General features: G+C 37.1%; 1 protein-coding gene across 1 annotated transcript in view; it reads left to right on the forward strand.

Moving 5' to 3' along the window:
* Positions 1 to 14,378, forward strand: part of LOC119423307 (MAM domain-containing glycosylphosphatidylinositol anchor protein 1) — a 230,866-nt gene that overhangs the window by 180,345 nt on the left and 36,143 nt on the right. Inside the window, exons 7-11 of the mRNA XM_037690686.1 lie at positions 2,414 to 2,683; positions 6,090 to 6,419; positions 7,068 to 7,367; positions 12,119 to 12,385; positions 12,545 to 12,693. Coding sequence (XP_037546614.1) covers positions 2,414 to 2,683; positions 6,090 to 6,419; positions 7,068 to 7,367; positions 12,119 to 12,385; positions 12,545 to 12,693 — 1,316 coding nt within the window. The remainder of the gene's footprint in view (positions 1 to 2,413; positions 2,684 to 6,089; positions 6,420 to 7,067; positions 7,368 to 12,118; positions 12,386 to 12,544; positions 12,694 to 14,378) is intronic.

The following is a 14,378-nucleotide window of genomic DNA, read 5'->3' on the forward strand; positions in this document are numbered from 1 at the left end:
TAGATGAAAGGATGTACAGTATTTCATAAAGTCTACTGGAGAAATGAATTATTTCCTGTGCTCTGTTCTCCACATTTCATTAAAGCCGAACTTTCCTCATTTTACGAACAGCAGATCTTAACGGGTTTTTTCATTATTTAGGCTTTAGACATATAATTAGGCTTAAGTTATTATGGATCTACAGAGAGTTGTATAATTGTGTTTGTAATTTTATCTGTTTAAAGAAGACATTCGTATTGGATGCATTATAAAAACACAAAAATTACTTTTGAACCAGTACTGAAATATTGCTTTAGTTAATAAACAGTGGTCCATCTCCTCAGTCAGACACTGGAAGTACAAATGTTAATAAGGAGCAGTACATTCAGACCATTTCTTACACCCTGGTGATCCTACACTGACAGAATGGTCACACTTTACTATTCTGATCAAACTCAGCTTCACGACAAAACTATTTGTTAAGCCAGTAAAGTAATAGATTTTTTTAATATAAAAAAATGCAGCAATGTTACATATTTCCCATTGTTTATAGGTTCTGTACTGCAGGTTGAGGTAGCAACATCAGGACATTTGTTGATTGTTTGGATTGGATACGATGGACCAGTACCCACATCCCACTCTTATGAGACTGAAAGATAATCCATAATTTATGCCAGTATTTTATACAAACTGACCTAAAGGTTTGACTCATGCATTTGATGTCAAAATGATCTTTTTTCCATTAAAAGTATATATATTTATATATATATATATTTTTTTAATTATTATTTTATTTGTTTCTTTTTTTCTTTTTTTTCACACTTTCTTCACCACATTGATAAAAGTTCTATTCTAAATAATATGTAGCTGCATAGTAAAACCAGGTTTCCATGATAGCATGTTAAACAACAAATAAGATTAAGTAAAAATATAAAATTACAAGAATTTGTTTGTTTTAGTGCTGAATAATGTGTTTGAAATGCAACATTCAGTTCTAGAGTAAGGGTCAAAGTAGAGGAGAAAAACTAACCCCATTGAATCTGAAGCTGCTGCACCTCTTTCAGGATGTTTTCTCGAGTTATTATACTAATAGGACTAATTTTGTATTGGTATTTTGAGAATATTATGCACATCTTTCTCATCTTTTTTTTTTGCATATTTACCTCAAAAGCAGAGAGAACATACGACAGGCAGCAATATAGACATACAATAACTTTTAGCCACAACAGTTAATAAATCTGATCTAGCACAAGTTTGTAGTAGTTTGAGTCGAAGCATTTACAGCGAAATCATTTGTAAAACACGTAACTGTAGTTGGACTTCATGCAGAAAAGTTATTGAATGTGAAAATCATTAAATTAAACCATGAACTTATGACGTTTTGAAAATACAAAAGCTTAAACTGTATCAGTGTCCACACGGTTGATGACTTTGTGTTTTAAAAAGTGTGCTATTTAAATAATAATTAAAAAAGCAAATGTGACATTAAGTTTGTTGAACATGCTGAAACCATCAGGTTAAACTGAAAACTATCATCTTCCTTCTCTTTTCTGAGTTGTCTTTGTTGGAATACAGGGATTTGAGCAGCAGACGTACACGCAGTGAGCTTCTCAACTACAGATTAATAACTTCCAGCCAGTGAAGGCACTTCTGAAGAGAAACCGGGTCTTGACTGCCCTGCTCTGCTACCATTATTACTGTAGTTGATGATAGGGGTGGGGGGTGATCTCAAGTGGAGAAATCTTTCTATTCTACAGTTTAAAAGAGTAGAAATGGAGCAGCCACTCAAGGGATTTAACCAGGTGACATTCTGGTCACAAGCTCATTTTTGGTAACATCATGCTTCTTTCACTCCATTCACACCCTGAGGCGAGACTTGCAAAAACCTATTATAAAATCTTGCAAATGGAATTTTGATTTAGATAAAGTGAATTAGTTTTCAAATTTATGTTTAACTAAATATTGAAAGGGGATTTTATTTAACATACCAAAACTGCATCAACCTCCTACAGGCAGGTTTAACTGTGTTCTGTTCCTTTGTAAATTTTCTATAATCTTCGCCGTGTTCTTCCGGTTGTTCCCTCTTTAGGCGTTGCCACAGCGAGTCATCCTCCTCCATCTCACTTTGTCCCCTGCATCCTCTGTCCTCACTCCATCTAACATTCAACCTTTATTTATACAGATGCATCACATTGAGCCTTGAAGACTCGTTTACAAGTGAGAGCTGTTTAACTCGATGTCCTCTCAAACTACATCCACACATCCCCTCCTTGTCTTTTCATAAGTGCATACATTAACCCTCTAAATTTTCACCATGCGAAGACCATTCACAATTTTCCAATTTGTGAAATTTTGAATCCGGAAGCAACTATTTTTGTTTTCTGTGTGACCATGGTGAGCACGTTTTGACTTCTTGTGCGTCTCTTCGCCACAGCTCCCCCAATGATCCGACTGTCAGTCAACGATACTGTGGTGGTCGATCCAGGACAGGATGTGCTCATCACCTGTGAGGTCACTGCAGGCTACCCACCTCCCAATGTGACGTGGTCACGTTACCCTGGACCTCTTCCTCTCAGCGCCCAAGTAAAGGGGGCCATGTTGATTCTGCGTGCTGTCACACCGGCAGATGGAGGATTCTACAACTGCACGGCTGTCAACAATGTGGGCAACCCTGCTCGCAAAAATGTCAATCTAGTTGTCAGGAGTAAGTAACGTGTGCTTGTTCATAGCCGGGGTTGTGTATGTGGATGCTTTGGACAGCCTAGCAAAAGATTTACTGAACGTGCAAGATTTTTAGTCCTAACTCAAACTGGGATGTTGCTGTTATGAGTTATTTAATAAAGTAAGGGGTCATAAATAAAATAAAAATTACCATCTAAAAATGAAATAAATCTCCACTGATGACATTTTCATAATACTCACAGATACTACATGTAAAACAGTAAGATAAACTCTTATATATGTATCATCATTGTAGGTTTCTTATTGGACATTTTTAAAAGTGGAAAAAGTCTGAAACAACTTTCTTCAATGAAAATAAATAAAAACGAAAAAAAATCTGTTCAGTCACTGCAAGCTCGATTTACTGGCAGTAATTTGGGGCTCTGCATCCCTATTAATGAGAACGTCTGAGTGTGTAAGCAGTTAATCCATCATTACAGTGAGCTGATGTGAATCCTGTCAGAATAGATGGGTTAAGTATTGCTCTTTTTGTAATTTCCCTGTCGCTGAAGCAGAAACCTTACACTCTCCCTTCCCTCTGGCTATTTTTAGCCCCTTTAATCATCTTTATTCACTCCAATTAGTTAGACTGGAGTGGAAGCAATTAGTGACAATCTCTTCTGTTAGTTAATGCTGTGGAGAACGTACGCTGAATGGGTTTCTCTTGTTAGCTTAATGGGCATGAACATCAGCATAGGTGAAACAACCCCAGAGTGAGACATGCAATCAAAAGCCCTTCATTGCTACGAAAGTTTGCAGACAGGAAGAAGACGAGTGCATATAAATATTAATCCAGCCACGTAGTTGTGTTTCCATGACTTCAGGTGACTTTAAATATTTCCCCATCAGTTATATTACAAAAACTTTCTCTTTTGTCTGCTTTATAAAGACTATATAATATGACTGAATATATTCATGTCCCAAAATATTTCCCTCGGCGACTCACACCTACATATACACACTTGCACACACGGGTCACGTGAAGTTGTGGGCTCATGTGAACCAGATGGTCAGTGTCTTCTAGCTCAGCTCGTGGATCTTGTTATGGAGCTGCTCTCCCCTCCTCACCGCCCGTCTCTCTTGTTAGTGCGGAAACAGAGAGCTGTTTTGTATTCAACATGAAAATCAGTTGGGAAAACGCAGCCTTTGAAACTGAAAATTAAATGTGACAGTGTGAGAGTTACTCTTTGTCCTTGATTTTGTTTCCCCCCATCCCCCACCTCCTCATCCCCTTGTTATTTTATTTCGTATTGGGCTCCTTTTGTCTCACCCTCCTTCACAATTTGCTTCTTCCTATTTTTCCCCCTCATTCTTTTGACTCCAATTTCCTTTTTCCCTTTGGTTCCTTTTTGCCATGCTACCCCCTCCTTTTGCCTCACATGCAATGTTGAAACCCTGATCTAACATTTTCGGTTAACCGTCTTGCTCCTTTTCCATCCAATTCAAACCATTCGTTTGTATTTTTGCTTCCTCAGGGGTCGTCCACATGGGGATATTTCGTAAATACGATGAAGTTTTTTTTTTTTTTACATAGTTTCAGCCTTCCTTCTACAAGAATAATTAGATGTTTTTAGGAGACCCAAGATTTTTTATTAAAAAAACATATATTTGAAATGTCACCCCTGCATTTCTGTGTGAACAGAAAACTTTTAAAAATGGTCACAACCCTACCTCTAACCTAACCTTCGACCCAAGTGTGTCAACCAAAACTAAAACAAGAAAGTGGCAGATTCAGAGCTTGTATTTGTGCAACAGATGTTACAGTGCTCAGCTGTAGACCTTCATACACTACCGTATTTTCCGGACTTTGTCACACTTTTTTCATAGTTTGGCCAGTTCTGCGACATATAGTCCGAAGTGACTTATATACGTTTTTTTTCCCTATTCATGATGCAATTTTTAACAGACACGTTAAATGTTCATTCATACTGACATGAACCAAAGAGTAAACATTACCATTTGTATCTGTGAGAGGACCCTCTACACTTTTGACCACTACATGTTGTTCCTCTTCTGCTAACTGCTAACTGCTAACTTCTGTTAATTAAGCCTGTTCAGATCCCAGGTATGTTCTGTGTGCGCGTTCCACGCTCTAACATGTAACTGTCAGGAGCGTAAGTCCACAGGGCGTCCATGCAACCTATGTGTCTCTGCCTTGACAGACACAGACTCAGAAATAGAAAGGAAGGTGCAGGGGGAGGTGTCTGTCTTTCCCCATCGCTACAGTGCAGCTTCAATAAGACATGAGTGAGACCAGTCAAGAGCGGTATGTTTTTTTAAAATAATAAAGCGCAACCAGAACCAAGCCTTTAGTCTAGTCCCTCGGAAACCACTGAGCGGGTCAGGCCACCGGGAAATGTCTCAGCGCCCGATGGAAAGTCCGCCCCTGGTTCTGTGTGTTATTCTTATTTCAGATAAAATGTCTGTTCTTGCACTTTGCACATACACTTCTAAATAAATGTGACTTATACTCTGAAGTGACTATATATGTTTTTCCCTCTTCATGAGAAATGTTTTGACTAATGTGACCTATACTCCGGAGCGACGTATAATCCTGAAAATATGATATATCACCCCAATTAGCAGACAAAACTAATTAACAATAACCTATGTTACATATTTGACTCTCAGCTAAGGTAAGTTAGGAAAAGAGTAGGAACTTTGGATTCACAATTTGTATCCAATGTGGAAGTCTAATGTACACTCTCCAAAATTTTGAATAAAGTAGTTGCCATTTTGTGCATTCTGGTGTATTTTAACAGGTGGTTAAATATCTAGTTTATCTACATAAGTAAACACTTGATTCAATAACTGTTTTATTGCTCAACAAAAAGTAGCCTGACCAACAGCTTTCTTCTTGTAAGAATAGAGCATGCTCCGCTTCTCTCAAGCATACAACCCCCCCCCCCCCCACCACCGAGAACTATCTCCACTGCCACTGCCATTTTTTAAGGATGGAAGTTGAATTTTTTTATTATTTTTTTCTTGAAGGTGCAACTCTGATATATTAGGACGCTTGTAAGTGGCTGTTGTGTTTAAAATTAGTGTTTATAAAATTATTTTCAGTTCACAATATCAACCATACATTCAATATTGTGCATCCCTAATAAAAATAAACCAATTTTTTTCATGTCCTGCTCAACAAAAGCATTGTAGTGCACAGCAAACATTCTATTAATCATATTTACACATTATTAATACATGGCTATATTTTAATATTGGAAAAAGAACTCATAACCAGGACATATAAGTATATGTGCAGTTTTGATGAGACCTGTTTTATGTTAGTTTTGTTGATTTTTTTAGTTTATCAGATGTTTTATTTTTTTATTTATTGTATATTTTCATTTAACTAATCTTCTTCTTTTTTCACTTTATCCAACATTCAGCAATGAGCAATCTGACCTTCCAAATTACACCTGACTCTAACAAGGACAGTGAGTCCATCCAAATGGGACGTGACCTCAAGCTGTCGTGCCACGTTGATGCCACCCCACAAGACAAAATCAACTACACCTGGTATAAAAACGGTGCAATGGTCTTCAACTCAGACAGCCTGATTTTACTGCGCAGTGACCCAGACATGGCACCCGGGACAAGTAGCTTAGAGATCGTGGATATGAAGTTCAGAGACTTGGCGACCTACAGCTGTGTGGTGAACTTCCCTGGCAGCAGGGTGCCAGAGATGCGAGTGGATGTCAACATCTCTCAGAACAGTGGTGAGGTTTTCCTCTTCATTCTATATCACAACAGAAGTTTGCCCGTCTGTCAATCAACTCTGTTGCAAGAATTTTCTCCATTTTACCAACAATTTGTCTCTTTGTTGCTTTTTGGCATCACACAGAATAAATAAATTATTTACAATGCACTTTTATCTGTTTATTCCTGCAGTTCTGTCAGAAAATCTAACTACAAATGTGACAAAATTATTTTCTGTCATGTTTGAGTTATTCTTGATTTGACTCTGCAGTTACAAAGGTAGTCATGTGAGTTTTACGACTTTTAAAATAATGATCTCGTCCTTTTTATTTATTGCACAAGCATTGATTTGTTTTCCTAGACTGATTAAAAAAATAATTTGTGAGATCAATCATCAAAACAGTTCCCAGTCATACATTTCTTGTTCAAAAATTTAATTACTCTAATATGTGTTAATTGTATTGTTTATTGAGTGAATAGTAAAATTAAAGAACAAACAAAAATCAAGTTTTGGTCTGGATGTACAGTAAGTTTGGTCAATATGTTGGTAGAAAAATAAATATATATATGCAGTGTATATATATATATATATATATATATATATATATATTAGTAGATCTTTTACTTTACCATTCTGTATGAATGTTTTTTTGTTTTACTTCCTACAGTTTCTCCTCCAGTGTTGTCAGTCCCACCAGGAGGTCAGATTGTGAGTGTTCGTGAGGGAGGGAACGCTGACCTGGTGTGCTTGGTTCTTGATGGTAAACCTCGCCCTCCAATTCTGTGGTCACGGACAGAAAAGGACCTGCTGATGCCTTCTGGGACACCTGTGGTGGAGACACCTGATGGCCGCTTGAGGCTAAAAAACGTTAGCAGGGACATGATGGGGTTGTATCGGTGTCAGACAGCTCCATACAACGGACTCAACATCAAACGCAGAGAAGCACAAGTTCAACTGAACGTGCAATGTAAGTACAGGCTGAGTACTGTACTCTGAAAACAAACAAAAAATGTCAGCCAGCATTAAAAATGTACCTTAAAAACATGACTTACACATTTTGAAAGTACCTGACATTGCAGTTTGATGGCAATAATTTAAACCCGGTTAAGCCTCACCATGAGGTCATCAAAGTCATAGAGTTTAATAATATTCTTTCCTGTTTATTTTTAATCGTGAAATTCATTAACATTGGAAGGGGAGATTTGACAGGGGAAAAAAAAAAAAGGTTGTAAGCTCAATCATCCAGGTAGGTAACAACAAAAAAGGTTCAGCTGTGTCATCTGGACCAGTTTCTTTAAGTGAGAAACATTAAGATGACACGATTTAACCTTTTATGTTGTTATCTACCTGGATGATTGAGCTTACAACCCTTTTTTCTGAACCACTTTGGCCTTGGTTGTCCTCAGGCTGTTTCTGTGCGTAGCAAGTTGGCCATCCAGCCTAAAACTAGGGATGGGGCCGATCCTATGAGCTATGAGTGAGAGTGGGCAGGTTGGAAGATGAATGCTGGACAATGATCTGTAGTGGTCTGCAGGCTGGCCACAACAGAAAGCCTGGTAAAAAAAAAAAAAAAAAAAGCAACAGATCAACAACAGGTAAATAACTATTGTACCTGAAAATACTGAGATAATCTGATGGCAATGAAACAACAAACTACAAAACTTTCTGGAAAAATTAGGAAAAAATAAACAGGACAAAACACTGAAGCACAGGAACTAAAAATACCATCTCTTAACCTTCATGGTCAAGTTGAAATGGGAAGAGGAAGGATGGAATGGCAATTTTGATACAAAAAAGATAAACATATCAACTTGTGCAAATAAAATGGAACATATCTAAAAATGAGCATGCTTTTAACTAAAACATACAGTTAAACAATATCCGACCAGACTGATCTGCATTTCTTGTTTTTCCTGATTGTTGTCACACAATTGTTGACCTCTAACGGTTTAAACATAAACTCACATGTCTGCATGTATTTATTCCAATCATTATTTGTATGAAAACATATCACAAATGGGGAATGAATTATTGTGTTTCACTTTCACAGCAAGACAGGATGTCGGTGCCAATTTCATTCAGGAAGTACGGATGGCGTCATAACATGAGGTCACAGATTGACTTTGACTTTTAACACGGCAAAACTTCTTCTATCTCTACTTTCAAATGAATATCAGTGACAGGTTTAAAGTAATTTCTGCAGGTGGGTGCAGTTTTAAGGTGACAGACAATCAAATATTACATAGCAACTCTACCTATTTGTTAAAATCATGAAACATTTAAAACAAAATGATGAAATTGCATTTGTTCTGCAAATAAACAGCGAGTCGACGTCCTGTGCAGAATCAGCCAGTTATATACCTTTCAATAACTCAATGCCAAATGTAAATGCGAACGTCTGGAACTAATTTCCTACTCTGACATAGCTGATAAATGCAGGCACAAACACTGCTTTCTCTCCTCTCCTCTCTTCTGTAAGAAGTCTTTAGTTGGCTTGCTAATGGTGGCGGGGTGGAAGGCCAACACTCTGTGTGCACTGCTCTCCCCACTGAGCCAACTCTGATTAATGGAGCAGGTGGTCACCCCACTTTGGACAGAAAAACCCCAGCAAAGAGACAGATACGTACATGAGCAGGACTGAGAGAGAAAAATGGGGTTCAGAGAGATCCTGAAATGCAACGGGTGGTGGAAGGAGGAAGTACATGATTAGACACAAACCTAAATAGTGAAAGTGATGGGCAAGTTATAAACAAATGCAAATGAGAACGTTTCTATGGCTACAGCTTTAAACAAGCAGAAAAACAAATCCTTCATCTCCTTGTTCTGTTACCAATTTTAGTCCCCCTTCGCATTTTACATTAATCAGGTGTCTCCTTTCTTCTCAGTGTTTACTGGTATAAGAAAAGAGTGTCGTGATTTTATAAGGGAAATTTAAAGAAATCTGTAGACGTTTGCTTTTGCCTCGCCCACCTCTTTCTTTGCATTGCAATAGTTTCTTTGTCATTCAGTCTTTGTTTTATCTCATACAGGAGGATGTTCTTCCTCATTACCGCTCTCATCATCATCAATCAGCTAACTGTTGGACATGAGAGAAGCCCTCTCTCTGCCTTGTCATTCTCTTTCTGCTTCCTGCATTCACTCCTTCACTCACCACCTCCCATACTCAATCACTGACTTCTTTCACTTTCGCACCACACTTTCTCAGTCATTTGTCTTCTTCATTGTTGTCTTCTTTAGGACATATTTTCTCACCTTTCTTTTACAAAACCAAACACACACATCCTTCTTCCTCCCAGTTTCATGTAAATGTATTTTTACTGTATGTTTGGCTTGGCCAGTGTTGCATTCTGGATGAAATCGATTTTGTATTCATTAAGACAGATGCAAGTGGTGTGTTTTTTATCTGGGACATGGTGGTTTGACTGTGAAACATTGCAGTGTGGTGTCAACAACTCCAAATGAGAAGAAAACAATGATGCACACTCATATCTAGGAACAGTTTAGTTACCAATCAGCCTAACATGCATGTTTTTGATCTGCGGGAGGAAACCAGAGTACCCAGAGGAAACCCACGCATGCACTGAGAGAACATGCAAACTCCACTCAGAAAGATGCCCAGACTGGGATTTGATCCAGCAACTTTCTCGCTGAGAGGCAACAGCTCTATCAACTGATTCACTGTGCCACCCTGTTTTAAGTCACTGTTATGCAAATATATGTCCATGAGCAGGGGCAGTGTATGTGACCATACACTAATCAGTCCATAGGATTACACTAAGACCTTTAACCTCTCACACATCAGTCACCTCTTCCACATACAGCTGTTGTAAGCACATATGTAATGGTTTAAGGAAGGCATGAGGGTAGTAATGGCAGCATGTGTCTAAACTGGTTATCTAACTAGTAGAATATACAATTTTGAACCAAAAAGCAATGAGGACCACAGAAACTGTGAGACAACTGGTGTGGTGCTTTCCAGTCTTTTTAGCATTCAGGTGCTGACTCATGTTCCTCGGCCTGAAGTGCTAGAGCAGAATGCTAAACTGAAGGGTTACAGGAAATACGGTTTGTCTGTGTTTACCAGATTTATACAACAACTTACTAACAGTTTGACATCAACATATTAGTCACAATATATACATTTAATATATATTTACAGAAAATACTGTATTAATGCGATAGAGTTTTTTTATATTTCGTCAGTATTTTGAAGATTGATTTCAGGCTGTTTGCAAGTAAGCAGATTATATTGTCAAATAAACTTTACTTCTTTACCAGTTTTTCTGGATCAAAACATTTTTCTTTAGAATAATCATATAGTTTAAAAAGCATGGTCTAAATAAAGTTTTTTTTTCTTACAAAGAAATTACATGTAGTGCTCATAAAATGAGTAGAACAAAAGGTGTAGCTACAGGAACATTCAAATACCATATATATATATATATATATATATATATATATATATATATATATATATTTAAATTTCTTGAATTAACCAACCATCTTCTTTATATAAAAAAAATAAGTTTTGAGGCCTTTATCATAGATACATACACTTTTATTAATGACACATAGTTTGTCAAGTATACGTCAAAAAATGCTCCATTTAAATGTTTATTTTTCCCCTGAAAATTCAGAATATTAGCAAAGAAATTCATTATGTAACAATAAAAGAAAATCTTGCGCTACAAAATAATAAAATATTTTAAAAGAATGTATAAAAAAACATTAACGAGTACAGATATGATGCATAAGTGTATCTGTGCAAAATCAGAAACGAATAAACCGTGAAGACATGTAAACAACATATTTTAAAATTAATTATTGGTTTAATGTGCAATAAAACTATATTCTCAGTTTAAATTTGTATTAACATATACATTATATAATGTTTAATTAAGCTTAAGAAGTCAGACAAAACGTGACGTCGATAAGAAAAACATGTTCATCTTGTATAAAACAAGACGGTTTTTTTTCTGCTTCTTATCTTTGTGTTTTTTTCCCATCCATACTGTAGCTTGTTCTGTATTTGTCTAAATTACACCCATAGCTTAGATTAGAGTGTAATTACACATCTGTGTCTGATAAACTTGATTCATATGGGGACACAGTCATGTTGCCTCACCTCTGGGGGGCCTTAACACCAGATCTCATCACTGTTCACGTGGCGGTAACACTATTAGCGTCTCGTCTATCTACATGATTAGCTGGAGGCGAACGCACCGCTCTGTGATTTGTGGCAGAGTAATTTGGCTGTGTTGTGTCTTCGCTGACCCCAGGGCATCCGTGGCTAGTCAGTCATTAATTGCAGAGCCACACATCACTTCTGACAGGTTAATAACTACCGGTTAGAATAGGTTAGCAGCAGGGAAAGGACCGTACCTTGTAATGCCTGATCTCTTTTGACATTAGCAGTTGTTTTGTCTTTGATGATTTGTCAGAACACATCTTTTCTGATTGTTTGAGAAAAAAAAAGAGAGCTGAAAGGAAACAAAAATAAATTAGTTTTGTTAAATACTGTTTTTTTGTGCACTACAATGGCATTCCATTCAGTCTTGTACGCATGTTCAAGATTAATTTGACAATTTCTAAAAGATGTGACTCTTACACCTTGATATGGTCATGCACTTTTATTTAACTAAAAACAAAAACTTTAGGATTTGCATGTCCTGATCATAATGATCATGGGTTTAAAATTGCTAGTCATTGTCTCCACAGACCCTCCTATCCTGGACCCAGTCTTTCAGGATGTGCGTTGCAGAAACTATCAGATGTTGACCCTAACCTGTACAGTCCTGCGGTCCAACCCTTCTCGTCTAATAGACATCCGCTGGTTACGAAACGGTGACTTTGTCCAAATGTCCAGGCCAGACCTCAAGGAGACGCCAGAGCTGAAGTTCAAACTAGAACCCATCAACAATGGGACATACGAATGCCGAGTCAGCAACAGCGCAGGGATGTCGTCATGTACTTTTAATGTCTCTGGTAAGAAAAAAGTTAATTTAACCTTCATTTTTTTTTTTATAAAAAAAAAAAAAAAAAAAACGATTGTATTCATCTTCCACTTAGTTTTGTTCCAAACAAATTTCCCATTCTATTTCTTTAATTCACCCTTTTTTTCCATTTGTTTTGCCTGTCTTACAGCAAAACCCTACAATTCTGAGTTTTATTTTGATACACCCAACCCTGTGCGCATTCTGAAGGGTAACAACTACTCCTACAACCTGCAGTGGACACAAAAAGATCCACAGGCCACAGACTGTATTATAGGCTACTGGCTAAATGTCCGAAAGGTAAAGTACTCCCACGCAAACACCAGTGAGTAGTACATTTATCGGCACACTGCTGCACACACACACATACACTCACAGTGGTGTCTGCACCCTTATTGTGTTTTATTTATCTGATCTGGAAACAGCTGTGTGGATGGACAAACACAGACACACTGAAGTATTTAGCAAACACTCAGTAGACACCAGGTCACCAAATCATTATGTGATGTCCAGATTCAGATCCTGTCATTTCAATGTATTTTTTTTTTATATATATATTTACATTGTTTAAAGCTATGACAATCAAGCAGTGCAGTTTTTCCTGCCTTAGTAACAGTGACTGCTGTGGTTGACAGCAAGACTCCATTAACTTTCTGTCTCTGCAAATAGAGAAAACCCACAGAGACACTGAGATGAGCAGGTCTGAGAAGGTAATACCATAGCCAAGTAAAGAGAACCAGCATGGCTGTCTTTAAAAGAAAAGCAAAACTTGAGTGGAAAATCGTTCTTTTTTCTAACCTGAATTGACTCTGACACGGTTTAAAACCTGTTTGTCTCCTATAGTCAGAGACAATGGGGATTTTTTTAAAATCAGTGATCCCAAATATCAATTAAAAATAAAACTTGATGCTTTGAGAAAACAGAACTCGCCCTAATTTGATCTGAGAGCAAAATAAATGAATTATCTAAAATCTCAGAGCTGCAACAGAAGTTTTGACCTTTTTTTTTGTCTCCAGCAACACACTTGGATTTGGGACAACATAAAATAATTTTACTGTACAAATTAAGCTAGTGTTAGATTTTTTTTTCATGTTAATTAGATATATAATAGCAGAAAAATAAAAGGAGGAGTACAACTATGCTTTCTTTTGTTTTTTTGTTTTGTTTAGTTTTGTTTTCACAAAAAACACTTTTTTAAATTTTCTTTTTAAATGGGGACCTTTCTTCACCTATTGCTGGTATATAGGATATACACTTTATTTATTTATTACATTTTTTTTTACCATCATTCAGTTACTCCTGACATTTAAAATGTATATATAATTTTTTGAAAACTGAGTGGAACTTGAACTTTAGCAGCACTGCATGCTGCTCTTGACTGATATGGATCAAAAAAAAATTTAAACACTGGGATTAGCACAAAGCAGATTGCAGAATAATGTCTTAATATTTGCATGTACTGGTTTTGATTGGTAGCTGGACAGAAGGCTGGTAAAGACCTGAAATGGTTGAGGTTGAACAAACTTGGTGAATGTAACAGGTCTTTGGAACCGGAGGTTGGCACTGAGAGGCAGAAGTCCGGGTGTTGGCAAAAGCTTTGGGCTTTTCTTTAAAAAGACACCCAGCCACACGAAGCGAGAAAGAGGATGAGTGTGTTGGAGTAGATGAAGCAGAAGACACAAGACAAATACTGCTCACTGAGATTAAATAACACCTTGAGTGGAAACTCTTACAAAGAAAATACACTGTATCTTACATGACCACAACTCATGTTAAGTAAATGGAGCATTAAAGGCTTTAAGATTGCCAAGCATGAAGTGTCTCAATGCATGAGCAGTAAATGGCATATGCGTGGAACTAATGACACTAATGGCACTAATAAAGACTACAAATGTCAGACTTCTTTCGTACTTCTTTCAGACAGTTTTTTTGACTGTGTAAAAAATAAAATAAATGTGTAGCTTTACATTCAAATTGGAGTACAC

Source organism: Nematolebias whitei, chromosome 2 (assembly GCF_014905685.2).
Source record: "Nematolebias whitei isolate Nwh7 chromosome 2, NemWhi1, whole genome shotgun sequence".
NCBI classification, from domain to species: Eukaryota; Metazoa; Chordata; class Actinopteri; order Cyprinodontiformes; family Rivulidae; genus Nematolebias; species Nematolebias whitei.